General features: G+C 40.6%; 1 protein-coding gene across 1 annotated transcript in view; it reads right to left on the bottom strand.

Annotated features, from left to right (window-relative positions):
* Window positions 1-61: 61 nt before the first annotated feature.
* Window positions 62-27,361, bottom strand: part of CNTNAP1 (contactin associated protein 1) — a 48,965-nt gene continuing 21,665 nt past the window's right edge. The window contains exons 8-24 of the mRNA XM_032234573.1: window positions 25,767-26,040; window positions 16,162-16,311; window positions 15,201-15,372; window positions 13,981-14,087; window positions 13,778-13,897; window positions 13,234-13,437; window positions 12,026-12,182; window positions 11,792-11,919; window positions 10,243-10,410; window positions 8,926-9,144; window positions 6,935-7,174; window positions 6,465-6,701; window positions 5,186-5,313; window positions 4,874-4,967; window positions 2,618-2,854; window positions 1,724-1,774; window positions 62-1,612 (exon numbers count right to left, since the gene is read on the bottom strand). Coding sequence (XP_032090464.1) covers window positions 1,344-1,612; window positions 1,724-1,774; window positions 2,618-2,854; window positions 4,874-4,967; window positions 5,186-5,313; window positions 6,465-6,701; window positions 6,935-7,174; window positions 8,926-9,144; window positions 10,243-10,410; window positions 11,792-11,919; window positions 12,026-12,182; window positions 13,234-13,437; window positions 13,778-13,897; window positions 13,981-14,087; window positions 15,201-15,372; window positions 16,162-16,311; window positions 25,767-26,040 — 2,955 coding nt within the window. The 3' untranslated portion in view covers window positions 62-1,343. The remainder of the gene's footprint in view (window positions 1,613-1,723; window positions 1,775-2,617; window positions 2,855-4,873; window positions 4,968-5,185; window positions 5,314-6,464; window positions 6,702-6,934; window positions 7,175-8,925; window positions 9,145-10,242; window positions 10,411-11,791; window positions 11,920-12,025; window positions 12,183-13,233; window positions 13,438-13,777; window positions 13,898-13,980; window positions 14,088-15,200; window positions 15,373-16,161; window positions 16,312-25,766; window positions 26,041-27,361) is intronic.

Genomic DNA, 27,361 nt, shown 5'->3' on the forward strand with positions numbered 1-27,361 from the left:
TAACCATTCAAAATGCATTTTTCCCTTCCCTAACCCACCCCCAAATATATATAACCAGATAATTTATCACCCTGCTTTTTTCCTTTATTTTTATAAGTTAGTCTTTACTTTTTTCCCAAACAACTCTTTAGAAAAAATAAACTGCCCATGAAGATGCCCAGGTTTTTGGATAAAATAAATACATTTGCCCATTGTTATGGAATCATCTTATAATCATAAGTAAAGTTAGGGAAAAAAGATGGCTGGATGTTATTGGTAATAATATCCCACCCTCCCAATCATACAACAGACTACAGAGTACAGACTATCACTTCACTTTTAACAGATCAGGATTTTGTGTTTTATACAAACAATACCATTAAAAAATTAGTCCTTCTAATAGCTCACAACTAAAACACAAACAAAATGTAAGAAAGAATTTTAAATTCTCAAAACCCCTGATTTATGAAGCAGCAAGTGGTAGCAAAGTGCAAGTGATTCTTTTTTCATGCGCTATTGCTATACATACGTACGTATTTATATATATATATATATTAGCAGGCAAATATACCTATATTGCACATTGTTTTTCTTTCAGGGCACAATATAATGTGCCAGGCTCTACATATGCTACATTACATGGCTTGACTAATGGCTTTTTTATGCTAAGCAATTAAGCAGGAAGACTATGTGCTAGTGCATTGCATATGAGAAGGCCAGCATGAATTTTGCATTGCATTTTCCCAAAAGAAGTGTATAATGACAGTCATGTCTCTCTTCGAATTGTGGAAGGAGCCGCCGAATTTAGCTATAAGTTGCTCTAACAAACTGGTATTGAAACTGCAGGAAACGGTATGCTACTAGTCACCTTTCCCTTCCCATCCCACTGTAAGAAGAAACTGTAGGACCAAAATGAAGAAAGGGGATATGAAAAAAAAAGTGGGCCCATTACTACTTAAGGAAAAATAGATATTGTTTTGGCAGCTACCCAGGCACCAATTAAACCTTTTCAAAAGATACAAAACCTATCCAGTTGGAATCACTTGAGGCATTATGGAAGTCCCATAAGTGAATGAATAAACAGATAACTAAATACAATTATTCTGAATAAAATGGAGGGAGGCAGAAATATCTTTGATTAGACACTTGCCAGTAAGGACTATGTCCAACTGGGAAATACAGCAACACCACAGGATGTGCAAGTTGAACAAGGCGAAGCACCAGGCAGTTCATCACGCCGTGAAGGGTGGAGGCAGAAATCAGTCTCCCAGCAAGTGGCACGATTGGCAGTTTGGGTTTGGTCTTGCCAAGAGGCTGCAGCCAGCACCAACAAGTAGAAGATGAATCCCTCAGGCTTCAGTTGGCTATTCTGTTTTGGACTCTTCCAGGATCTGTGGCAAGTTTTGATCTTTCCGAGAGGCAACAGGCTTAGCTGCAGGGAGAGTGGCAGGTTCAGCACTGCCACTGCCACTGCCCCTGGTACTCCCACCACCACCACCGCTACTACTTCCACCGCTGTTGTAGTCTTGGATAGCCTTTGGCTCATTGGTGTGGTAGGAGCCCTTATAACGGTGATGGTGAAGGTACATCAAGAGAAGGGCTGCTGCCAACAGCAAAAGCAGGAAAAAGATAACTGTGGGGAGACAGGCAGAAGTAGGGAAGGAAAGGAAAGAATTAGAATAACTGGGGGAGGGCTCTCCCTATAGCTTTCACTCCCTTTTCACCTTCTACCTTGTTAACTCACCTCCAATAATAACTGCAACCCAGCCATCATCATGGATGTACAAGAAGTCCACTACAAGCATAAAAAACATACAATTAAAATTAGATTTGATATATTCCTCCACCTTCAGCTCTTTGATCTCATTGGCTCAGTTCACCCATGGATGGTTTTTTTCCAGGCCAATCACACTCTCTCTGAGCTTAACCCACCTCACAAGGTTGTTACTGTGGGGAAAATAGGAGGAGGGAGGTGTAGGGGATATAATTGCTATCTTGAATTATTCCCAAATTTTGAGAGCTATCTCCTCCCTTCCTAGCTATCCTACATGCTTTTCCGCCAAGGCATCTGGAGAGGGGTGGGGTGTGTATAGCAGGTTCTTCTAGGAAGAAACTCTTTGCCTTCAACATGTAGAATACCTTCCACTTTCAGCCATCCTGTCTGTTATCCCAAGATGATGCACATGCTTTGTTCCTTTTCTTTGATGATTGCCACCATAGGAATCCCTCTCCCCTAATGTGCAATGTCATTGCATTTGTTTGAACAAAGTTCCACACTCAAAGGAAAAAACAGATGTACCCCTTAGTGAAGTCCTTGCCTCCCCCAAAAAATCCCTCTTCATTTTGGGGATTATAGAGTTGGCACTCCAGGTGCTTTTCAAAGGTGCTTTTTCAAGAGCTAACTGGACTTTCTGGTTTTTCTTTGAAGATGTTTCACTTCTCATCCAAGAAGCTTCTTCAGTTCTTTTCTTGGATGAGAAGCGAAACATCTTCAAAGAAAAACCAGACAGTCCAGTTAGCTCTTGAAAAAGCACCTTTGGGACAACCATTACTTGGATGATTGAGAATCACTGTAAACCCTCCAAGGATAGGAACTAAGGCCCAGCTTTTTCAAAACTGTCATGTTAAGCTGCCTTACCTGGATCTATGTACCATGGGTCGAGCTCAGGAGGCACCTTAATGTAGGTGGAAGGCATAGAGGCACAGTTGGATTCTACAAGCTTTCCATTGGTGGTGTAAGGAGTGATGGGACTGTTGCCACTAGAGCGAAATATGGTTTTCAGAGGCACAATGCTGTTGAATTTCACCCCTGAGATGCAACCTACGAAACCCGGCGTGTTGTATTTCTGGATTTCAGGATCAATCACTCCTGTCTCTGTGGACAATGACAGAAGGCCAGATTAAAATTACTTGCTTCATTCTTCTCTTTCCCTTTTAACAAACAGAAAAAGACTGAACTCAAACCAAAGGATGAGGATGGCGAGATAGAAAAAAAATATGGAAAAAAAATCCTTCCCTCTTCTACTCTTATAATAAGCACTATCCATTTGAAAACAAAAGGACTATGATAAGGGCTGCGAAGACAGTGGGGGATGCTGTGAACCTAATCTGGAGAATTCATGGGAAATATTTTATTATGTCTTGGAAGGCAAAGAGAATGCACACGGTGCAGATTATTCACATGTGTAAAAAACAAGACACAATTCAGAATCCGAGGGGGGGAATAAGGTCCTAGAACTTGATTTCTTTTCTTTTTCTTTGCCTCTTCTCACAAAATTCTTCAAAGCTTTAGCAAGCTTCTTTTGTAAATCTAATATAGCAAAAACTATCCAGGTCATTCTCCTGCTTTGTTATTTCTATATCCCTTTTCATTGTTAAGATATTTACAATAATGAGACATCAGGAAAACAGGATCCCCATTTTTCTGAGCACTTTCCACTATTTAATGTGACTGACACAATCAATGAAGCACATAGGGAGAGATTTTTAAAAAAATTTCCTTGGCTTTCTCAATTATCCAGAGGGCATCAGCAATAATTTCTTGCATTGCTTAACTTTTTCTAAAGCCAGCTTGAACATCTGGTATCTCTTTTCCCATTAATCCTTGGAAATTCTAATTTGGATGGCTATGTCTGTATTGCATGTGTGGGTGTGAAGGTCTAACCAGGTCAGGTGTGTATATGTTGTGTATGTGCATGTTCTCCCCCTCCTATTATTGGGGGGTGGCAATGTGTATCGTGAAGCACATATGTTGCCCTCTGCATCATATGACCAGGAAGTGAGTTGTTAGATGTCAGATCCTTTCGAAACTATTACTGCTACAAGCTCACTCTTTAGCTGCTAGACCATTTTAGTTTCTTTATATCTTTAATTCATACTTTAATCTGCCCAATAACAAGCTATCCTAGCAACAGATTACAAACAGCAACAGCAACAATAATAATGATGATGATATATGAGAGTGTGACAGAGAAAGAGAATGTGTGTTACAACCGTTCGTGGACGTGGTGGTATCTAACCAACTGTGGGAAATCTTGAGGAAAAAACTAAATAGGATCAACCTGGTTGGCACCTGGATGGGAAATTACCAAAAAATCTCAAGTTTATAGGCCAGATTGGGAAAATGCTAGGAAATTGCAAACATATCCCAGAAGAAGTCAATAGCAAAGTATTTCTGGGCAGTTAATCAGTAAAACCACTATTGGCACAAATTCTGTGTGGACACAATAGTATTGTCACCATGTACACAAGTAGCCCTTAACTTACAACCATTTGTTGTAAGTTTGAAGTTACACCATTCAAAAAGAGGACTTGATCCCTTTTTACATTTATGACCGCTGCAGCATCTCCATGGTCATGTGATCAAAATTCAGGTTTCCCCAAGGTCATGTGATCCCCTTTTTTCAACCTTCTGACAGCAAAGTCAATGGGAAAGTCACTTAACAACTGTATTACTAACTTACTAAATGCAATAAGTCACTTAACAATTGTGGCAAGAAAGGTCATAAAATGGGTCACTTGACAACAGTCTTGCTTAGAAACTGAAATGTTTGGCTCAATTGTGGGTGTAAGTCAAGGACTACCTGTATGGAATTTTTTGTTTGTTTGTTTGTTTTCTCCATTCTGTTTGGAATTGGTATTGTTTGGCTAAGGTTACACTGCTATCTTGCAAAGAAGATACAGAGGATAGGAAACAATAGGAAGAATACAGAAAAATGAAAGGAAGAAAATAATTCAAATTTGAAGTTGAACATAAGGATGCATTGTGCTTTAGAAACATAAAAAGGGTTGTAATATGAGATAGGGATGCCATGAAGGATGGATAGAAATCCTAAGAAAATTGCAACAGCCCTAGGGGCATCACGAATGGGCAGGACCTATTGTTCTTACTCACCCATAAAACGGCCAAGATAGAGTGCCTTGGGAGAATCAAGTTTGCTATCAACAAAGACAGAGAACTGATTTATCATGAGAGGATAATAATCCAACTAGATGAGAGAGAGAGAAAAAGAGAAAAGATGAAAGATATTAAAAGGATTCTCTAAAATCCAAAAGAGAATTATATGGACGTACAAAAATGCTTTCAGTTCAAATATAACCTATTTTCCATTAAAAAGAGAAGTTTTTACTGCCCTCTTCTCTATTTAATCAAGAATTATAAATCTATCCCATCACACCTATGTGATGGGTAAAAAGCTGTAGATACCTGTGTGTACAAAGTCCGATTGACACGAGTAATGTTGATTCTATGTGGCTGCCCATCAGCCACTGAGCGTGTGCTCAGGGTCAAGCTGAAAGGGAAGATCCCCAGTTGATAACGTAGCTGTAGCGTACCTATGAGAAAAACATTAATAGTACAAGTTGAGCAAGAGTTCAGTTCCTACACCCTTATGCAGCAGAGTCAGAAGAAAATCACCACCATTGAGAACACCACCATAGCTTCAGTTTATTAAATGGAATTCTTCTACATTTAAGAGACCAAGAACTCTGCTGAATTTGGACAAAAGATCAACCAAGTACTCCAAGTATTTTTGCTTCCAACATGTCCCTCAAATACTTTTAGAAAATTAATACAGGACAGACCTACAATATCTACACAATTTTTTAAAAATATGACTAACAACCACCAATAATTTCTTTCTTAAGCTTGAGAAAAACCTCTCTCTAAATGACCATCATTGAATCATACAGCACTGACTTCTAAATAGCAACACCATATTTTGCACTGTTAGTTAACAGTAAAAACCGCTTAGGTGGGAGGGACGGGGAGAAGATAATTTGTCCAATGCATCAAAGCCTTTAACAATTTGATAAATATCTGCCATGTCAAAATTGAGCCAACACTCAAAATGACCAGAGGAACGTATCACTGGAGGACCATAAAATTACTGCATAGTTTCATCTGTTTAATTTTCAACCTATTTCTTAATGTTTTCTAGGGTGGGCACTGCCTTTTTTATTGTTTTTATTTACTCAACTCAGAAAGCTATCTTAGTAAGAGAAATCTGCCAACAGTTCCCCAAGGAAAGCCATCATAGAAATAAAACAAAACGTAAACATATGTTTTGGGATGATTTTTTATTACACAAACCACATTTCCTTGGGAATATTACAAGAAATGCAGATTTCCCCCCAAATAATTTTATTTTCAGAGAAAATCCATTAAGAAGCTGGTGAAACAGTCATATGTCAAATAGTGTTAAAGGTTGATCATTGGGAGTATCCTTATGAAATATTCTTCTATTAAGTAGGACAAACAGACATTTTTAACTGACCTCTCTAAATCATCAACATTCTGAAAGGTTTTGGGGGAGGCAGTAGGGATAGTGTCTCTTTCCCATGATCCTGGAAGGTGAGAAAGGATTCCCATCCTTTCTGCAGAGAGGCAGGAAGGGAATGGAAAGTAAGCGTAGGCCAACCTCAGAAGAAGAAGAAGGTGTCAACAACTCCACAAATAATCTGGAAGCTATCCAAGTCATGCTTACCATCCTCACGGATCAAAATGGCCATGAAGTCATGGACAAAGGTGCTGACATAGAGAAGGACTGCGGGGGCTGAAGTGGTACGGAAGTTGATCCCCACTTCTTCCCCTGTCACATTGTAGCCAGGGAGCGGTTGAAGTGGTTGATGGAGTATGTTGGCAAATTCCTGTACCACATACATGGGTGTTGTTAGGATATTGTAGCGCAACCACGTGCCTTCTTCAAAATAGGCACCAATGTCTGCCAAGAAACAACAAAATAAGCCAACAGTTAAGGGAAGACAAAATCCAAGCCAGGAAAAAAAACTGCTTTCTTTCCAGATCCCTTGCTACTCAAGCTCTTTTGCAGCCTTCACTTTCTCTCTGGTCTTAGTGGCTATTGGGTTACTTTCCTGCTAGTATAGCCCAGCATATCCAAGAAAGGCTGCTGAAGCAAATTAGGCCAGCCCTCCTGCCCTTAGTCCCAGCTCTCACCATGATTGCAGAAAGGTCCTTCAAATGCAGATACTGTGCAGTTGCATGTGTAGTGGCTATAGTGCTCCCAGCAGAGGCCATGATTCTGGCAAGGTACCAAGGGGTTTCGACAATGCCCAGTGCAGTTTACCAGAACCCCTTCTGTTTCATTGGCTTTCCCCTCCAAGTTTAGGGTCAATCCATTCATGTGCAAACCTCGCAAACACCCCAAGAATGGATGCAAGTTGTATTCAGCAGATCCTACAGAAGGAGAAATAAATGGCTGTATTTAAAAACATAGAAATCTAGTTAGTTTAATCAAGTCTATCCTGCATTGCAAACTGTTGCAACAGATTTTAACCAAATATTTTTGGGAAATCATTGTGTTGGATCCTTCTATAATATAATCCAGTTACTCTTTCTACTACACACTTCATACACTATTGAAGAATATGTTTTTGTATTTCTCCTTACCTACTGTCACCAAATACATGGGGTGAGTCCAATTCTAAGAACAATGATAGGACACTGGATTTGCTTTTAAAATGTTCCAGCTTTCCCAAATTAAGAAAATGCTTCTGTCCAAAATCCTGTTAAGCATCTATTATTCAGTTGATAAAAGGTGGATCTGGACCAACTCAAAGGGGTTTTTGTGTCTGATTTACAAAAATGATTTCTGATTCACCATTGTTTAAACACTAATAAGCAGAACAAAATGAATTAACTATTGCCCTAAATATACTGTTAAATAGAAACACCCAGGACTAATTATATTTTTAAAAATAAAATCTACACTGTGCATGCAATAAAAGGAAATTCCAAGATTTCAAAATTCTACACCCAGTATGCCTTGCTTTGCATCAAGTTCTCTGAATATTATTGGCTCTGCTTTCCATATATCACCACCATATGCAAATGGTCCAGTTATATTTCTCTAATGGGAAACAGAGAAGAACTTCTCTTTTCAAACAAGTTACATAACAGGCCTAAGACGTTATAGACCTAGATGCTAATTATCCTCTGCAAAGAAGACCCCTGTGCTTTAGTTTAGCTCAAGCATATTTTGTTTGCTAGGCATTGGAATTTCTTTCCTATTTTGTGGACAATTGAAGGGATAGTAGTACAATAGTAGGTTGTGTTCAGTTTTATGTTGCTTTCAGAAGATTTGGGCTTTGTTAAAAACTAAAAATAGCAATTTTGGTTCAACTAGAAAGTAGGCATACCTATTTTGCTCACTGTTTTGGTGCTGTGATCTATGGAGGAGGGGTGGAGCACTTAATTACTTACATGCTGCCTAGCTTCCTTTAGTTCCTCATAATTCATAGCCTTGGTTCTTCCGCCCTCTACTGCTTTACCGTGAGCTAGTTCTTTCAGTCTTTTTAGTCAGACGCCCAAAGATTATGTATTTCATTTATTTAATCTAGTTAAAATATTTGTATGATTACCTGTCTTAAAACACAACTTTTGGTGCTTCACAACAACAAAACCCCAGAGGTATTTTTTTTTAAAAACAAAAAAATAAATAAACTGTAAAACAAAAACCTGGTGCCTCAGTCATTTCTTTGGGATGTCTTAACAACCTGTCCACCCTATCCCACTGCCTGGATAAAAAGCCAGATCCTGAAAGTCTTCTGGAAGACTAAAGGAAGTGGGACTTCCAGATCATCTACGGAATGATGTTCTATAAGGAAGAGGCAACAATAGAAAAGGCAGCTCCCCAGGTTCTACTACATGGGGTCCCTAACCCCCGGGCCACAGTCTGTTAAGAACTGGGCTGCTGAAGCAGCAGGAAAATGTGCTTGCGCTCCATTTATTTGAGTGTGTGCATCTGCTGTTTGTGCAGAACTATCGTCTCTCCCCCACCCATCCCCACTGCCACCGCCAGTTCACAAAGGTGCAAAGGTTGGGAACCACTGCACTAGATGGAAAAACGTACCCTTTCTAGTGAAGTGGGCAATTATTCATGCTTATTTTTCTCTCACATACATACGCACATGAACATTCTTACTCACCCACATAGAGAGGTTTGGTAAGGTTCAGATGGATAAAACTCTGGGGCGGAGCTGCTCGCATCACCCAAGGAAACCGGTCAACTTGTAGCCGAGCAACTTTGACGTTGATCTCTGCTTTCACTTCATGCCACTCATTATCATTGAATGGCATCTCTGAGTGCACTGTTAAATTCTCATCACCATTTCCAATGTTATAAGCAAAGACCAAGTCTTGAGAAGCTATGAAGAAGTGAGCGAATTGAAGAGTTACAGGTCTGCCAAAAAGAAATCTCTGCTGATTCAGATATTTATGCCAATGCATGAAAGCTAGCATATTGAGGAGTATCTTAGAGGTCTATAGAGAAATGTCTTAGGACATTCCATAAGTGCAATTCCCATTGTTCCTACAGTTTTTGGCCAGAACTTGGGGCTGTAATAAAATTGAATTGAATTATTCCTATATCCCTAATCTCCCCCACTGCATAATCCACCACTAAGAACATTACAGAGAATCTCCTATTTCAACAATTTACCTTATTATCTGTGGCATTAACCCTCATTGAGGCAAAAAATAACTAGAGTCAGCTTTACCAGCCTTTATGTTAAATACAAGTTGGTGAGGCTTGCTCTTTGATTTTCTGCCAGCCCACATGCTAATGATTAGCAACACTATTATATATATATATATATACCAGCAAGTCTATTGGGAGTTGCAGTTCAATGATCTAGTCCTGTGATGGCGAACAGGTGGCACGCAGAGCCATTTGTCAGGGCACACGAGGCATTTCCCTGTCAGCTCCAGCACACATACGTGCACTGGCCAGCTGACTTTGGCCTTCATTTTTGGCTGTTTTTTGCCTTCCAGAGCTTTTAGTAGGCTTCCCTGAAGCCTTCTGAGGGCGAAAAACGGTCCTATGGGCAATCCAGAAGTCCGTTCCTGAATTTCCGGATTGCCTGTGGGGCCGTTTTTCACCCTCCAGAGCCTCCCTGAAGCCTCCATTCCTGAACTTCCAGAGGGCCTCGGGGGCGAGGTCGTTTTTGTCCTCCCCAGGCTCCTAGAAAGCCTGGGGAGGGTGGAAAATGGGTCCATCTCATGCCAAAAGGGGGGGAGGGGGGTCATGCATGTGTGTGCATGCGGGGTCATGCACCTAGAATTATGGGTGTGGGCAAACCCGTGCATGACCCCCTTGTGCCCTCCCCCCCCCCCCGCTTTTGGCATGCAATGGGGAAAAGGTTAGCCATCACTGACTAGTAAATTAAGTCCATGGCCTAATTTTAAAAAATGCTACATTATTTTAAAAGCAGAACGTATGCTCCATTGGATCCTAAATTCCATACTGTTGAGTTCCATGCGGATATAGTTGATCGGGCCCACATTCTCAAGGAAAGTGCCTGTTGGTGCAGAAGTCTTGAAGAAGAAACTAATATCCAGGCTGTAATTCATCTTGAAGGTAGGAAAAAGCAAAGCTGTTCCCCTGATGAAGGATACTGTATTCCAGGAGTTGCCTGCAAATCATGAGAAAAATGTAACTGAATGAATAAATGAATAAAAATTTATATTGCCGCTCAGCTCACTCTATGACTCCAGGTGACTTACAAGAATAAAAGCCTAATGCAAAATAAAAAGCAATATATCCCCCCCCCACACACAATCTGCCTTCATAATAACAATCAAATGAGCTTTATAATGGGCTCCATCCCCAGGTCTGTTAATAAAACCAGATTTTCAGGACCTTGCAAAAGAGTGTCATAGTGGATACCCATTTTTTCTCCGCAGGGATGATATTCAACAAGGAAGAAGTTAACATGGAGAAGGGCCTTTTTTGATCCTACTACATGGACCTCCTTAGGAGACGGGACCCATAATATTCCTTTCTTCTCCACTCTGATGAATCAGGTAGATGTGACTGAGAAAAGACAATCTTTAAATAACGCAAGGCATTTAAGATTTTGAAGGTGACAACTAGCACTTTGAATTGCACCCAGAAGCAAACTGGCAGACAATGCAGCTTCTGCAGGAGAGATGATGCTGCCATTTCCCAATGGGACTGAATTAAAACGTAGAGCAAACAGGTAATTGGGGGGAGGGGGATAGTTTTAATACAGGTGCAGAACGGATCTTTGGGGGAGAATTTTCAGAATAGAGCTGGAAGGGATCTTGGAGATCTTCTATCCCAACCCCCTGCTCAAGCAGGAGACCCTAGACCATTTCAGACAGGTGGCTGTCCAGTCTCTTCTTAAAAACCTCCAGTGATGGAGCACCCACAACTTCTGGTGGCAAATTGTTCCATTGGTTAATCGTTCAAGTGTTGCTGATGATGTTGGGCCATATTTAGGCCTGCATAAAATCATGCAGGCCACTACATTTTGTACCAATTGAAGCTTCTGGATACTTTTCAAGGGCAGTCCTATGTAGAGCATGTTACGATAGTCAAGAAAGGAGCGTAGGTGATTTTGAGCAGGGATGGAACAGAAACTTTTTTCATGTGGTTGTTTGTATACCTTGGTTGGGGCTGCGATATAATGATGTTACTGTTACTGTCAATTTTTCTTCTTTTAAATGGATGGGGGAATTAAAGAAAAAAACCTATAGAAGATTTACACACTTTTGTTTCCCAATAGGAAATATCAACTTCATTTTTTAAAACATTTGTTGTTGAATTTCATCAGCATAATCTTCAGGGTTTCTGGAAGCTACAAAAATGGGGTTTAGAATGTTATACAACCCCATAAACTTGAGGATTCCTACCCCAGTCTGAGAGATCCACAGAAAAAGACTATTACAGTGTTTCTCAACCTTGACAACTTGAAGTCCTGTGGACTTCAAGTTGTCAAGGTTGAGAAACACTGGACTATTACATCATCTCCCACTCTGTCCACTACTCACGGTCTCCATAGCAACGCAATGGCCCCACATAGAACTGAGCCTCTGATCCAGAACGGTTTGTATCGCTCACTACAACCTGCGTAACTGGAAGATGGTCAACAAAATTCAGCAGCCCTTTATCTGCTCGCCTGGAATAGGGAATGACAAATGGATTCCCACCATGTATTAGAAATACTCAGTTCACAATATATCATCATCCAGACCCCTTTGAGAGAAGATGGAATCAGATCTCACCACATAAAATGTTCAGCATCACAGTTGCAATAGAAAAGAGGATTGGCACAACTCTTCTCCATGCCACACGCACAGCGCCCCAGGCCTGGAGGAGAGCCTCCCCAGTAATAATGACGTTCTTCATTTCGTCCCATCCAGAAACTTAATGGCATCCCAGCTAAGACAAAATAAGGCAAAATACAAATTGGAGAGGAAAATCTCCTGCAACTAAATTCTACAGTAGTCATCAAGTTGTTTTTAAGATGATTACAAATTAGTGGCAAAAACACATGTTGCCTCCATCATTTGGTAAATCACATAATTCGCATTGCTTTTCTTAACACTACAATTGATATCATTACACATTTATTATGTTCCCTAACTGACCTTTTCCCCCTATGCTAAAAACTTCCAACACCTAGGCCTAGCTGTTCAGATATTCTCACTCCCGGAATTCCTAGCACATTTAGACGGTGGGAAGGCTTTTTAGTAGAGGAAGATCTTTAATGAGTTTTTTCAATGACTTTCCGCTTTAAAACATTTGTGTTTACTATAGGGCACACAGAATTGCATAGGGCATTAAAACACAATCTTTAGCTGATTAAAAATAGATGAAACATTAATATACCCATTATTTTTCTTAGTAATTTCTAGCACGGAATATATTTCATATTTTCTTCTCTTCATACTGGGATTATTGAGCTATTCATCATAATTCCAAGTTCTCTTTCCAATTCTATCCTTTTCTACCCACATTGCCAAATTTTGTGACTTACACTGCATATATAGGGGAAATATACATATGCTTTGAATGGCTCCTCAACTTTCTCTCAGTGAAAAGCAAAGTAAATTATCCAAAATAAACAGCTATAATCACTTCTCAAAATATATTCTTAGCTCCAACAGGAAGTAATATATGCACCTCAGCGTTGAACTGTGGAGTCTTTGGTGCTCTCTTATCTAGCTTGTTTGCTTGTAAATCTTTGCTTGTTACCAACTAGATAACATCATCAGTGCTATATTAGGTTTGCTCCCTAGTGAGTTTCCTAGCTCCCCAAAGAGGAAGGGAGCAAACTCTTCACTTACTAGAACTGATGATGTTATCTAGTTGAGTAATGAAATGCCAAGTGGAGGTAGCAAGGAATCCAAATATATTCTCAGCTCTTGGCTCATAGCATGTGTGCAAATCCATACAATCCATAGAATGAAATAATGTCATATATACTCACTCTGGGTGTTGAGTAGACGAGAGTAGTAACAGTGAAATTCAATTTGTTGCTCACAGTACTCAGAGGCATTTGCCAGGGCTGATACTTCCCCCCATGATGCATTCCAGTAGTCAACTGTGCCCAGGAAAGGCCTTTCCGGGCTATAGCCTGATACTTTTGTGAGCCAATGACGATTGTGACGAACAATGGTCCATGCACGGTCCTCTGGAAAATATAAGTGGACAGGCAACACTTCAAACTGAAGATCAACTCCATCTAGTTGAAAACTTTCCAGATGTGCTTACTTCAAATCCCAGAATTCCCAGACATAATGGGCATTACTGAAAATCTGGGAATTGATGTCCACACATCTAGAGATTGTCTGAAAATTGGGCATCTACCAGATACAACTGCCTCTTCTCTCTTTCATGTTTCTGATGGCAGTTGAATAACTTCCCCAAATTTAATTAGAGCCAAACTCCAAATCTCTAGGGGAGAAGTTTCTAGAACATTTCAATGTCCCTGACACAAGGGGAAAGCCTGAATTCCCATCCATTACCCGTACCTCTCATGTCACAATACACAGTAAAAGGTTTGAGGGGTCCACTGCCATCTGGATCAATGGTGTAGTTCCCAGACATTTTTCCCCTGATTCGATAGGCTTCACAGCTTTCCTTGTAAACAGCTAAAAGAGAGAGAAAGAAGTGAAAAGGCTATCCATGTTCAGAAGCCCTTTAAATCCTCCCTATATCGCCCCATCAGGCTCACGAGTATGGCAGGTCTCCCCCATGTAACCCGTCAAGTCACAGATACAAGTGAAGTCATCCCAGGATTGGATGCATCGACTGCCATGTTCACACATGTTGGGGGTACACCTGGGACAAAAGAAAAAGCAAGTTATCACAGGAACTCTTCTGCCAGCACAGATCTACATTTTTGAGAAACGCGGCCCCTTTTTTTCTGCTCCATGTTGAAGACACTTCTTTAAAAAATTTCAAATGTTATAAAATGTCCAGCTATTTGTGTTAACTTAAAATTGCCCCTACCTTACTGATTTTTCAACTTTATCTTCCCTTGAAGATTTAACATTTACCATTAAATATTATGTAGATTCTGGTCTGCATTACTGGTAGTTAATCAATCATGGCATCTTTAGCTATATTTTTCTTGTTCTTTCTTTATTACTGAATTGGCATCTTATTGAAAAAGATAGCTATTGATTTATCTTTTCATATATCAATTTGTTTTCCATAACATTCTTTTATTAGTTAGAAGTATGTAAGATCTTTGTTGCTCATGCTTTTGATTAGCTGAAAAGTCTCTCTATCCATTTTATCTCATGTGTCAAAAGGAAGTCAAGTTGTGCAACCCTCAATTTAATAATCATCTTTCCCTTTTTTGTTTTAGTGACAACTGCGCTTATATCCACCCATAACAATTTTGAAATCCTGTTAATAGCAATCCTGTTTGAAATATTATCTCATTAGCGACTGAGCTGATGACCTATTATCAATTCCCAAAGCATTCGGCTTTGGATAATGCAGGTGCCCTCTGTAACTTTCTGCTTTGAGAGCAACTATTATCCTAACACCCTAGATGGGGAGCTCCATGGAACAGCTAAGTACCACATAAAGAAATTATTTAGGATTTCTGAAAAACTGATACTTATTTGTCTCTTGCCTTTAGTTCTCCTAACTCCCAGAAGCTTAGAGAAGGCTCCTAATTTTATTTATTTGTCATTATTACATCTACATGCTCCTGACATACTGGGCTATGCGGGCATTGGCAAGATTGAAACTTGCTTAGATTCAGCAACCTCCTTTTGAAACATGAAGTGGACAGAGAGACTTGTTCAACTAACAATGACCTACAGCCTATAATATCACCATGCTAATGCTACAAATTAGAAGAGTTTCTTGGCTCTCTCATTTGCACCATCATTTAAGACCCAATTATGCCCACCCAGACTTTGCTTCTCATAGACATACCTGTCTGTGATGCCACACACGTTGAAGTACACCTCAAAGTACTTGCCAAGCCGATGCTGACGAACCATGTCCAACTCTATCGGCTGGCGATCCACGCTGACCATCCGCATGCAGCCATGAAAAGCTGTCTGATTGGACAGGCAGCCAGTTCGTAGTGCTGGCTTGGGACATCCTATAGAACATCAGCCCAGCCACACACGCACAAGAAAGAGATACAAAGATTATATTTATCTCAGTGGGATTAGGCCCATATTAATTTGTATTTAACAAACAATGGGCCTCAGGGAACATTGATTACTATGGTTCTCCTCTAATCCCAAATCCAAACAATGAAACCAAATAATGTTTTGTGGAAGTGAAACATCATAGTTTTCAATTAATCATCAGGGTTTTGCAGTGCAACTTTGTCTTGAATGCAAAAGGGTGCTTAAGAGTATGTGCGAATGCATGTACTTATTTGCAACTTTTAAAAGAGATGTGCTTTTTCCTAGGAACAAATAACAGGATAGTTTATCCTGCTCAGTTCACAATCCTGCTTTCCATCACTCTGAAATTATTCAAATACTGTACCTTCAGATTCAACCATCCAGTAATTCCAATTTACAGATTTAAATTAAAATCAAATGAAGTATTGATTTTGAAAATCCAAGTGCTAAATTGTGCAAAATTGACATGCACACAAAGTGTGGTTGCTCTCTATATCTGGAAAGTTGTGCATCCCAAGATTTGCAGATGCTTTATTATTTCTTTTAATACTTATCTTCAAAATCACTTTATCTACAAAACCCACCTCTAAACAGAGAAAAGCTACTACAAATTGTAACACATCTTAAACTAGTCTTCCTCATTTGAATGTTCAGCAGATGTATTATATTTCAGGTCTCACAGTCAAACTCATCTAAAGGTCACCAGGCCATGGAAGTTCATCTCAGCTTTTTTCCCATAACAATTTACTACATACCTCCAAAAAAGTACTGGTTCCCAGTACGCAACTGAATGTCTCGGTCAACGCGGAAGCTGGCATCATTCTGGTCATCAATAGTGATAACAGCCGAGGATTCTCGTACCATCAAGGACACTGAGTGCCAGAAACCATCATTAAGACGATATCCTAAGAAAGATAGAATACAGGAAATTAAGAAAAAGTGATAGGATTATGAATAAACTGGCCAGACCTTACCACCACACCCACTGAAGCCACAGACTTTAAGATCCATAAATCCTGCTCCACACAAAAACCTGGTTTCCTTGCGTTTGTTAGCCATTTTGCTTTCTGTCTATTATAAGAAATATATATTTTAAAGATTAGCTACAATGCATTATCTCCACTGTATTTGTAAGCCATCATTTTACACTTTCATTTCACAAGAATTGCAAAGATTATAAGCAGTTTTCCATGCCTAGAATAGAATCTAAGAGCTGTTCGCCTAATGAGTTTAATCATAGAGAGCTAGTATCTCATTTAAATACCCTAACCCAATCAATAGCAAGATCAAAACAGATACAGCTTGGATCCAAACAGATCTGATTTAGGTGGTAAAATTAATACTACATGCCAATTATGGTTTTAAATACCTGAGTTTCTTTAAGAACATCATCTCAACACTCATTTTATATTATACTTCCTGTGGTCACATAGGATATATTGAAATGGGGTGGAAAAAGTCAAAGTGAGTAAGACTCCTGTTCTGCCTCAAGCATTGTGAGCTTCCTCGGGGCATGCAGTTAACTCCACGCTTAGGAATATTATTCAGATCAAGTTTATTATCAGGCATTCTTAATAGCAAACTTACAGTTCAGTGTTAAGATACTTCTGACTTTCCATAATCTGTCCCATCATGTGGTGTAAAAAGATGGTGATTTCACTCCCATACTGAGTGGAGATATAAACACTACTATTCTGGTTCACAAAAGCATTTAAAACTGACCAGCTATAAACTTTGCATGCGGGCAGAATGCGCCAGTGGCCAATTAGAAACAGAGATGTGATCACACGTTATGGAACTACATTTCCCATAAGGCAGTCTCTGCCTACATTTTCCATGAGGTGTTTCTTAAAGGAGACAGTTCTTAAACTAAGGCATGGCATAAAACAATGCAAACTTGACTATCTAATTAACTAAGATAACAGAGGCATAACATCAACATGCAAACCTAGCTAACTAATTAACTGAGTTACACAAAGGAATAACATCAAACAATGCGAACAAAGCAGGCAAAGCTTGAGGGTCAATCTTCTAGTTCAGTCTTCCATAGCAACAGTACTAGGTCAGTGATTGGTCTGGTGTAGAGTTTCTTGGTGGAAGTCTGCTGGTCGCGACCTGACTCCAGTGGCTTTGCAACTTGAACTTCCACCTGATGAACTAATCTATCATTACTGGGTAGGACTTGATGCATAAGTCCTATTGGCCACGAGTTCCGAGGTGCATCCTTGTCTTTTAGCAAGACAAGATCCCCTTCTTCGAGGTTGGGTTCTTTGCGCTGCCACTTGTGGCGATCTTGCAGGGAGGGTAAGTATTCCTGCTTACAGCACTTCCAGAATGTGTTGGCAAGCAGTTGAACTTGTCTCCATTATTGTTTATACATGTCCTTGGGAATGAAGTTCCCTGCTGGTGGTGGCCAGTTGCCTGTCTTCTGGGTCAGCAAGGTGGCTGGGGTGAGGATAGTTGGGTTTTCAGGCTCCGTAAAAATTGGACCCAAAGGTCAGGAGTTGATAATAGCTGCCATCTCTGCCATGAGGGTGGTGAGGATCTCATGTGTCAGTGTAAGCACCTTTGTCAACATGAAGTCTAAGATTCTGTGGGCTATGCTATCAGTCCCTCCCACACTCTTCCCATATGGGATGCATGTGGAGGGTTGAATGTCCATACACAGTCACAGGCCTTCAAGTCGCTAGCCCTCAATTGCTGGGTTTAGGCAATTGTTTTCACCTATCTTCAATTCCTTGCAAGCTCCTACAAAGTTTGTGCCACGGTCAGGTCTAAACACCTTGACCGGTCCTCTGTGCACCAGAAACCGGCTTAGGGGGTTGATGAAGCAGGAACTGTCATGGATTCTATGACTTCGATGTGGATGGCTCAAATGCTGAGACAGGTGAAAAGTATAGCCCAGCGTTTGCTGTTAGCTTGCCTTCCTCTGGTCTGACGGGCAGACACGGACCAGGGGCCAAAAACGTCTAAATCTATGTTGGTGAAAGGCGGTTCAGTGCTAAGATGTTCAGGCTGCAGGTCGGCCATCAGCTGGCATGGTGTCGCACATCGTTGCCTGCCACAGTGCAGGCACTTGTGTAAGACAGTGGCGACGAGCCTCTTGGCGCCTACAATCCAGATTCCGGCAGCCCTAACGGCTCCTTCTGTGAAGTGTCTGCCTTGATGTTGGACATTTTCGTGGTGGTACTGGACCAGCAGTTTTGTCACATGTTGGCGGGCAGGAAGGATGATAGGATGCTTGAGATTTGAGGTTACTTCAGCCTTATCTAAATGCATTCCTACCCGCAGTAAGGCGTGGCAGTCAAGAAATGGACTCAGTTTTAGAAGTGAGCTGGATTTCGGAAGGGGTTTCTTAGCCTATAGGCACTCAAATTCCGCCGGGTATGGATCTCAGAATGGCTCTCTCTGCTTGGGTACCGTGGACTGGGGAGCCTGTCTTGTGATACAGGAAACGGACGACCACTGCCACCTCTGATATGAGAGGTCTCCATCTTGAGAAGCGTTCGAAGTGAGCTATGGCAAAGAGGCAGTTAAGGATCAGTTTTCTTGTCTCCTTTATCACTGTGGACAAACATGTGGCCAAGACAGTGGGCTTCTTGTCCTGTCTGGAAGACTTGTCGGGTACCTCCAGTCGTATGTTGGCATCATTATCTGGATCTTGAAGCTCGTGTTGTTCTGACCTCTGCAACATTGGGATGTCTGGGCAAGCAGGAACTCTGGGCCCTTCTACCAGGTCGATTCTGCCAACTGAGATGCAATAATAGAGTACGTGGCGTGGTCTGTTGGGTTCTGATCGGTCAGTACATACCGTCATTGGTCTGGGTTTGAGGATTTTCTGATCCTGTCTACTCTATTACTGACATAGATGTAGAAGTATCTGCTTCGATTGTGGATATAGCCCAGCACCACCTTACTGTTTGTGTAGAAGGTGGTGGCTTGCAGCTCAAAGTCCATTGCCTTTGTTATCAGGTCTGCGAGCTCCATGGCCAGCACGGCCCCGCAGAGTTCCAACCTTGGCACGGTGTGACCTTGTTGTGGTGCTAGTTTCGTCTTTCCCATGACAAAACCAACATGAACGTCCTTCTCTCCACCATAGACCCTGATGTATCCTATGGCTGCTATTGCCTTTGTTGACGTATCTGAGAAGATATGCAGCTCTTTCTTCCTTGCAGCTGTGGGCTAGATGGGAACGTACATACGCTGCATCTAAGCAGTTTGGAAACAACTCAGGGAGTCTTGCCATGTCTCCCACTCTTGCTTCTACTCTGGCAGAAGCGGCTCATCCCAGTCTTTGGTGTTTTGGGAGAGGGTGCGCAGTAAGAATCTCCCCTGAATCGTTACAGGTGCAGCAAACCCTAGGGGGTCGAACAGGCTGTTCACTGTTGACAAGACTCCTCTTCTTGTGAAAGCAGTCTTCTGAGCTGGGGATTTGAAGATGAAGATGTCCTTCTTCAAGTCCCAACAAAGACTGAGACTGTGTTGAATAAAGGGGGTATCTGTGCCGAAGTCAAGTTCCTGCAATCCCTTAGCATTGTCTTTAGGATTGAAGGCTGCTAGCACTTCCTCACTGTTAGATGCAATTTTATGCAGCTTAAGATTGGATGACCCCAGCATCTGGCACATTCTTTTTAATAGGCCTGTGGCCTCTGCTGGGATGGGCATAGATTTTAGGCCATCATCAACATAGAAGTCCTGTTCCACAAACTGTTTGGCATCTGCACCATATTGGGCTTCACCCACATGAGCAGTATGTTGCAGGCCATAGTTGGCAATTGCCGGGGAAGAGCCATTTCCGAAAACGTGCACTCACATTCTGTACTCTGTTATCTGCTGTTTGTGTTGTTCATCACTAAACCACAAGAAACGTAAGTAGTTCTGATGATCTTCCCTGACGAGGAATGAGTAGAACATCTGCTGGATGTCAGCCATGATAGCTATGGCTTCCTTCCGGAAGCGGATGAGCACGCCGAGCAGACTGTTGATGACATCAGGTCCTGTGAGCAGGACTTTGTTCAGAGAGAGACCTTGGAATTGCAAGCTGGCATTGAAGACTACTCGGATCTGACCGGGCTTCTGTGGGTGGTGCACTCCAAAGAATGGCAGGTACCAGCATTCCTCACCATTTCTCTGAGGTGGAGCAAGTTCTGTGTGTCCGTTCTGGACCATCTTATCCCTGAACTCTACTAAATGAGCTTTCATTCCAGGCTTCCTGTTCATGAGTCATCTCAGACTGAAGAGGTGAGAGAGAGCTTGCTCATGGTTATTTGGAAGCCATTGCCTGGGTATGTGAAAGGGTAGTGGAGCCACCTAACTCTTGGTAGCATTCTGTTGAAATTCCTTGTCCATGAGCCTCAGAAATTCTTTGTCCTCTATTGACAAGGCAAGTCATTGTCTTCTTTGCTGATTTGGAGCTGGTCGACGCAAACCATTCCTGTGATGACCATCTGAGTTGTCTTGTGGGCGAGTGGAGATTGTTTTGGGCCTCTGATCATTCCATGGCAAGTGAAAGCATCAGGGGTGTCCACTCCAACAAGAGCAGGATTTTTGCTTCAAGATCTAGGACAGGAAAGTGATTAGCTATGTGCCTCAGATGAGGTATGGTGTTTGCTAACTCTGGTGTCGCAATCTGATTGTGATCATCTGGTAAGTCGTCCCATTCTAGTAATGGCAGCAGTGAGAACTGTGCTCTCCCATCTAACGCTTCTATGCAAAATCCATCTACTTCCCTCCCCGCCGTGCACTGGAACCCAGTGCATGTTGATATCATAACTTCCGTCTCTTCGCTTTGGACATTGAAGAGATCAAAGAATGCTGAACTTGCTAATGATCTGGTGCTTTGCCCATCTAGGATTACATACTTCTTCACGGCCTTTTCTGGATGTGTAGCAGGGTATACTTTGACTAGGCAGATCTTGTGGCATGTGCGGGGTGATAAAGAACCACACATACCAAGGTGCATCTGACATTTACATCTGTGGTAGCTTCTGGGTGCACTGCAAAATTTTATAGATGCCAGTCAGTTTTAAATGCTTTTGTGAACCAGAATAGTAGTGTTTATATCTCCACGCAGCATAGGAGTGAAAGCATCATCTTTTTACTGTTTTGCCTCGAGCATTGTGGACTTCCTTGGAGCATGCAGTTAACTCCATGCTTAGGAATCTTATTCAGATCAAGTTTATTATCAGGCATTCTTAAGATACTTCTGACTTTCCATAATCTGTCCCATCACGTGGGGTAAAAAGATGATCATTTCACTCCCATGCTGAGCGGAGATACAAGCACTACTATTCTGGTTCACAAAAGTATTTAAAACTGACCGGCTATAAACTTTGCATGTGGGCAGATTGCTCCAATGGTCAATCAGAAACAGAGATGTGATCACATGTTATGGAACTACATTTCCCATAAGGCAGTCTCTGCCTACATTTCCCATGAGGTAGTTTCTTAAAAGTGGCAGTTCTTAATTTCTACACTAGCTACATACTGCTGGGACAGCACAACTCCCCAACTCCATCTGCAAGGGTAACATTCAATAAACACCACAGATTTTTAATGAGGGAAAAGAGGGGGGAAACAAATGAGAGAGAGAAGGGAGGTAGGGAGGTAGGGAAGGAGAAAGAGAGAGAGAGAGAGAGAGAGAGAGAGAAAGAAAGAAAGAAAGAAAGAAAGAAAGAAAGAAAGAAAGATGGAGGGAGGGAGGGAGGGAGGGAGGGGGAGGAAAAAAGAAAGAAAAACAGAAATGAGAGAGAAAAGGGAAGAAAAAGAGAGAAAGAGAGAGAGAAATTAGAAAATGATGGAGTAGAGAATGAGAGAAGAAAAAAGAGAAACAAATGAGAGAGAGAGAGAGAGAAGGGGGAGAGGGGGAAGAGGGGGAGAAATGAGAGAGAGCTGGAGAAAGAGAATGAGAGAGAGGGAAAGGAGAGGGAAACAAATGAGAGAGAGAAAGAGAGAGAGAGAGGGAGGGAGAGAGAGAAGCTGGGTAGCCATGGCTGGGCGGGTTATCATGTGACTGAGTGGGAGTAATGTTGAGTTGGCCACACCCACTCAGGTTTGGTGGCTCCCAATGTTTTCTTTTCTGTGGGAAACGGGTCCAAATGGCTCTTTGACTGTTTAAGGTTGCATGAACCTTGATCTAAATGAAGAGAAAGATTGGGGGTGATGTGATAGCAGTTTTCCAATATTTGAGGGGCTATCACAGAGAAGAGAGGATCAATTTATTTTCCAAAGCACCTAAGAACAGGATAAGAAGTAACAGATGGAAATTTATGAAGCAGAGATCCAACCTAGAACTAAGGAGAACTTTCCTGACAATGAGAACAATAAACTGCTTGCTTTCAAAAATTGTGGGTGCTCCATCACTAGATGTTTTTAAAAACTGGGCAACCATTTGTCTGAAATGATGTAGGGTATCCTGTTTGAACAGGGGGTTGGACTAGAAGACTTCCAAGGTTCCTTCCAACTTTGTTATTTTTATGGTGAATTCTAATCAAACGAATCATTTGTACAATCTTTGCTAATTCTGACATCTACATCAGCCATTCCTCTATTGTGAGTCTTTCAGAATCTTCTCATTTTTGTATATAATAATCTTGCAGCAATTATATCAAGCAAAGGTGTTGAAGCTTTTTTTTCAAAGTGGAAAAAATATCAGGAAATTGTAGCCACTTTGTGCCATACCAGTATAAGTAATTTGTGGCATTATGTGAACTAGGTCAATATATCTGAGGGAGAATGGGTTCTTTCTCTCTCTCTCTCTCTCTCTCTCTCTCTCTCTCTCTCTCTCTCTCTCTCTCTCTCCCTCCCTCCCTCCCTCCCTCCCTCCCTCCCTCCCTCTCTCCCCCCCTCTCTCTCTCTCTCTCTCTCTCCACATATACACACAAAATCAATTCAAAATCTAATTGGAGATTTCTGCTTTCTAATTCCTAATTCAAGCAGCATTAATTTAAAAATATACAAGTAACTGAACTTCTGTTTCTCTAATTTATTAAAACATACAGCAGATTAAAGATTCTAATTGTTCCTGGATGAATTATATTAATCATTTTGTAGCTTTTTGTGCTGCAGCTCTGTGGGGACATAACTTCCTGGATTTCCAGTCTACACAGTCATTTCAAAAATGGTCTAAAAATAAGGAGAAATGTTGAGAAAATGGTTGTCTAAAATATATTGATCTTTCTTTGTCACATAACTTCATTTCCATTACACACAACAATAAGAAAAGCCCAGATTGAAATATACAAATAATGGCTCAAAGCTAGATTGTGAAACTAAAAAAGAAAGCAGAAGGCAGGAAGAAATTACACTCAATTTATTTGCAAGAAAACTTCATGAATATATTAATAAAATCCTCAGGATATCAATCCGACTTGAAAGATACTTTACTTAATATTTTCCCGTTTCAAATGGAAGAAACCCAGAACCTGATCGGAGTTAAATGTTAATATCAGTCATAGACCTGATAAGCACTTACAGAATTGCCCACAATTTCTTGCCAAACAGATTTTTATCTTCAAAATACTTTTGTTTAAAAAGAGTCAATACAGGATGTTGAGCTATTTATTGCAAAGTTGTCACATTCTGTTGGCTTCAAAATCTGGGCAAGGCATATTACTCAAAAGAGCCAAGTGATTTATTTTCATATTATGTTTATATATATAAAAAAGCAGAATCTCCCTTGCATTTATTCATACCACTGATTCATCAAGCCAAACACTGAGGTTGGATTTAGATATTATCCTATGCCATAAAATTTTAGATTGATTTTGAGTCCTAATGGAATGGGTGAGCCCATTTCTTAGTTGTATTAAATGAGATGATTGTTAGTATTATTTTTGGTTAATTGTTCAGCTATTATTTGAGTTATTTATATTTATTCTGTTTTTAATTATTAGCCCCTCCTAGGATCATGTATCTGAAATTAGCAAATAAGCAAACAAATAAATAATGCACCTGCACAAAGAAAGCACCCATTCTACAATCCATCTATGATCCAGTTATACGTTTTAGTCAATAATTCATATTATTCACTAATTTTGTCTAAATGCCTTAATTCAAGTTCAATGGAAATATTAGGCACTTAAAATAAAGAGAGATAGTTTCGTTTTTGAAGTTTGTCATGAAAATAATCTTGGATGTGTATTTATAAGTATAATCTTTATTGTCATTGTACTTAAATACAACGAAATTGGCTTATTTTATTATTATTTGTATTTTTAGTCTGGAAACATTATTGCTCACTGCCCATCATTCACTGTACTATAACTGTTCTGTTATAAAAATGTTATTAATTGGTAAATAAAAATTTGACCATATTGTCACTGACTATTTGGCAGATATAGTTTAGAAATTGTTATTTTCCATAAGGAGATGCAGCAGGCCACATTCCATTATTATATTGGTATTTTCATACTAGAAATTGACCTGCTAGAAGTTGGCCAAAGTTTGGGTAGCACAAATAAGCACCATGAACTGTCCTATCCTTACCTAAATCTACATGGAAAGCAGCACCAAAAGTGCTTGAGAATGTCTTCTTACTGCAGGAGTGGATAATTAACTTTTTAATAAACTTAACATTATTTATACATGCCCATCTTTTAATGTTCTGCTTTTAAAATTTATCCACACCAAAGAAGCCTTTATTTCAAGATAACCCCTCAACACCTAGATCCCCATTCTAGTTGACTCCATCATCAGATATCTTCCTCTCTCACACACACACTCACTCACTCTCAACAACTCTTTATTCATTACAATTAACAACCAGGGGAAGCTTGTTTGTGGAATGAATCACATAAAGTGCTGGCAGCCACTACCTCTCCTCTTTCAAAGCACAGCCTGTCCAGCTACCAATATTCAAATTAGTTGGGGAGCAGACATCCATTTGTGAGAAAGTGAAATTAGCATGGGAAAACCTGAGACCAGCCAGTAACAGGAGAGGAGGCAAGACTTCAACATCATTAACAGCCTTTGCTGAAAGCTAACATAAATACCAAGAAGGCAACATTACAACTAAAGCTTTCCCTATACTACCACCACATCCAACTGTGAGGGTGAATTGGAGAATCTGCCCAACCAAGAAAGCTTACCTGCACCAAGGAGAGTTATGGTTTCTTATTGAACTAGAAAAGAAAAATATCTGCCTTAGATCCCTAAACTCTCCAGTCTTTGGACAAGAAGGAAACAATCCAACAAGCTAGATTCCACCTTTAAGTGGATCCAGCAGTACCAACCTTCCTTTTTACCTCTCCCACAGAGCACCTTTCCAACATTAGGAACATGCTATGTAACATGCTTTGGAGTCTTACCTTGGAGTCCTTTTACTAACTGAAACCCTAAACCTCTTTATCTTACTGCCTACCTGCTGCAAATTCCAGCTTCTTGGTTTTGGTTTTGGTTTTTGGCTGAGCAATTGTGACATTGACTTGTCCATCACTCAGGACCATCTCAAGCCATCCTAGATCATCAGCAAAGGATGTGTACATAAGCAGTCCTACAACATCCCATGTGCGGAAACTGAAGCTGACTGCCAGCGTATTGCGCCGAGGATATCCAGGGAACTGCAAGAAGTTGTTGACTCCAGCAAAGGTAAAAGGGAACAAGAGGTTGTCCCGACAGAAATAGCCCACATGACCCTGCAACAAAGAGAGAAAGCACAGTGATATTCACAGAGGAAAGCAAAAGCAAATGGAGAAGGCGAGTCCATTAAGGAAGGGCCACGTGCATTTGCTCCCATATCCACATGCCGTGTATATGGTGACACAATCTGCTGCCTTGGCCACCAAAAAGGTCTCTGTTGGGCTCCTTCTTTTAGCTAACTCTAGAAACATTCCAGAGACTCCACACAACACAGTTAGTAAGGAATATTTATTTTACATTAAGGAAGAAGACATTAAAACAAAAGATATTACTGTCTTGTGGCCTTCTGGAAGCTGAGCTTTCAGTCCCTTCCTTACTTTCTTGTTCATGCTTAGCATTGAGTGGCAATTGCCTATTGAAATATTCAGCAACCTTGCCCAAGGAAAGTATAGTTCCCAATATATCCATCGAGCAAACTTTGGAATGACAGAGAGCCCCCTCCACTTTTCTCACTAGCCAGCTGGGTCATCCTGATCATCTAACCAATAGGAGCTGGATTGTTTGATTGATTGCTGCTGCAATTAATATCAAAAGAGGAAGTAGTCTGGTCCCCATCTGCCCATTCACTAGATGACTGGTTTGCTAATAGCAACAGGAATTCATCAATTTACAGCAAGTTGCTGGGAGGGAAGAGGGAGGCAGGGGGATAATGATGTTTGTGAGCAAGTGTGAAACTGTATGGGGCATACACAGAAACACATACACACTTCTACACATACAAAACTCATCAGGCTGTAAAAAAAAGTTACTCCACAGATGAGCGATGTTCTGAGGCATTCAATTCTGCGCATCATAATATCTTTCCTTTATGTTCAAATAGAGGGACTTATCCCAACAGAACTATTACTGCATGCTGAGAACATGGAAAGTCTTGGAAATAGAAGAGCTCAATAAAAAGGCTAAGAAAAATTTCCCAGAGTTGGGAAGCAATTTCAGGTCTTTCAAAACATTTAGGTTTAGCACGGATCCACAGCAGAACTCAAATAATGCATGCAAAAAACATACATTTCTGCCAGTAACTGGATCCATCAGACTCTTCTTTGAATTGTCATCTGGCAGTAACTATTCCATCAAGGTACAGCAAATAAGACTAGGAAGTAGGACCACTTTATCATCCTGAGCTGTTGGTTAGTAAATGTTAGAAAAACTACTATTTAACTATAAGAATTGGTGCCTGAATTTGCTTTTTTTTTCTTTTTATTATATTTTACATAATAGGTTTTAGACTGTAAGTCCACAGACACATCCTTTCACTTTAAAGGATATTTGGTATGCTAGAAGTCTTGTTCCTTAAAAATTGGAGTAAGAATACTTTAC

This window comes from Thamnophis elegans, chromosome Z (assembly GCF_009769535.1).
Source record: "Thamnophis elegans isolate rThaEle1 chromosome Z, rThaEle1.pri, whole genome shotgun sequence".
NCBI lineage: Eukaryota > Metazoa > Chordata > Lepidosauria > Squamata > Colubridae > Thamnophis > Thamnophis elegans.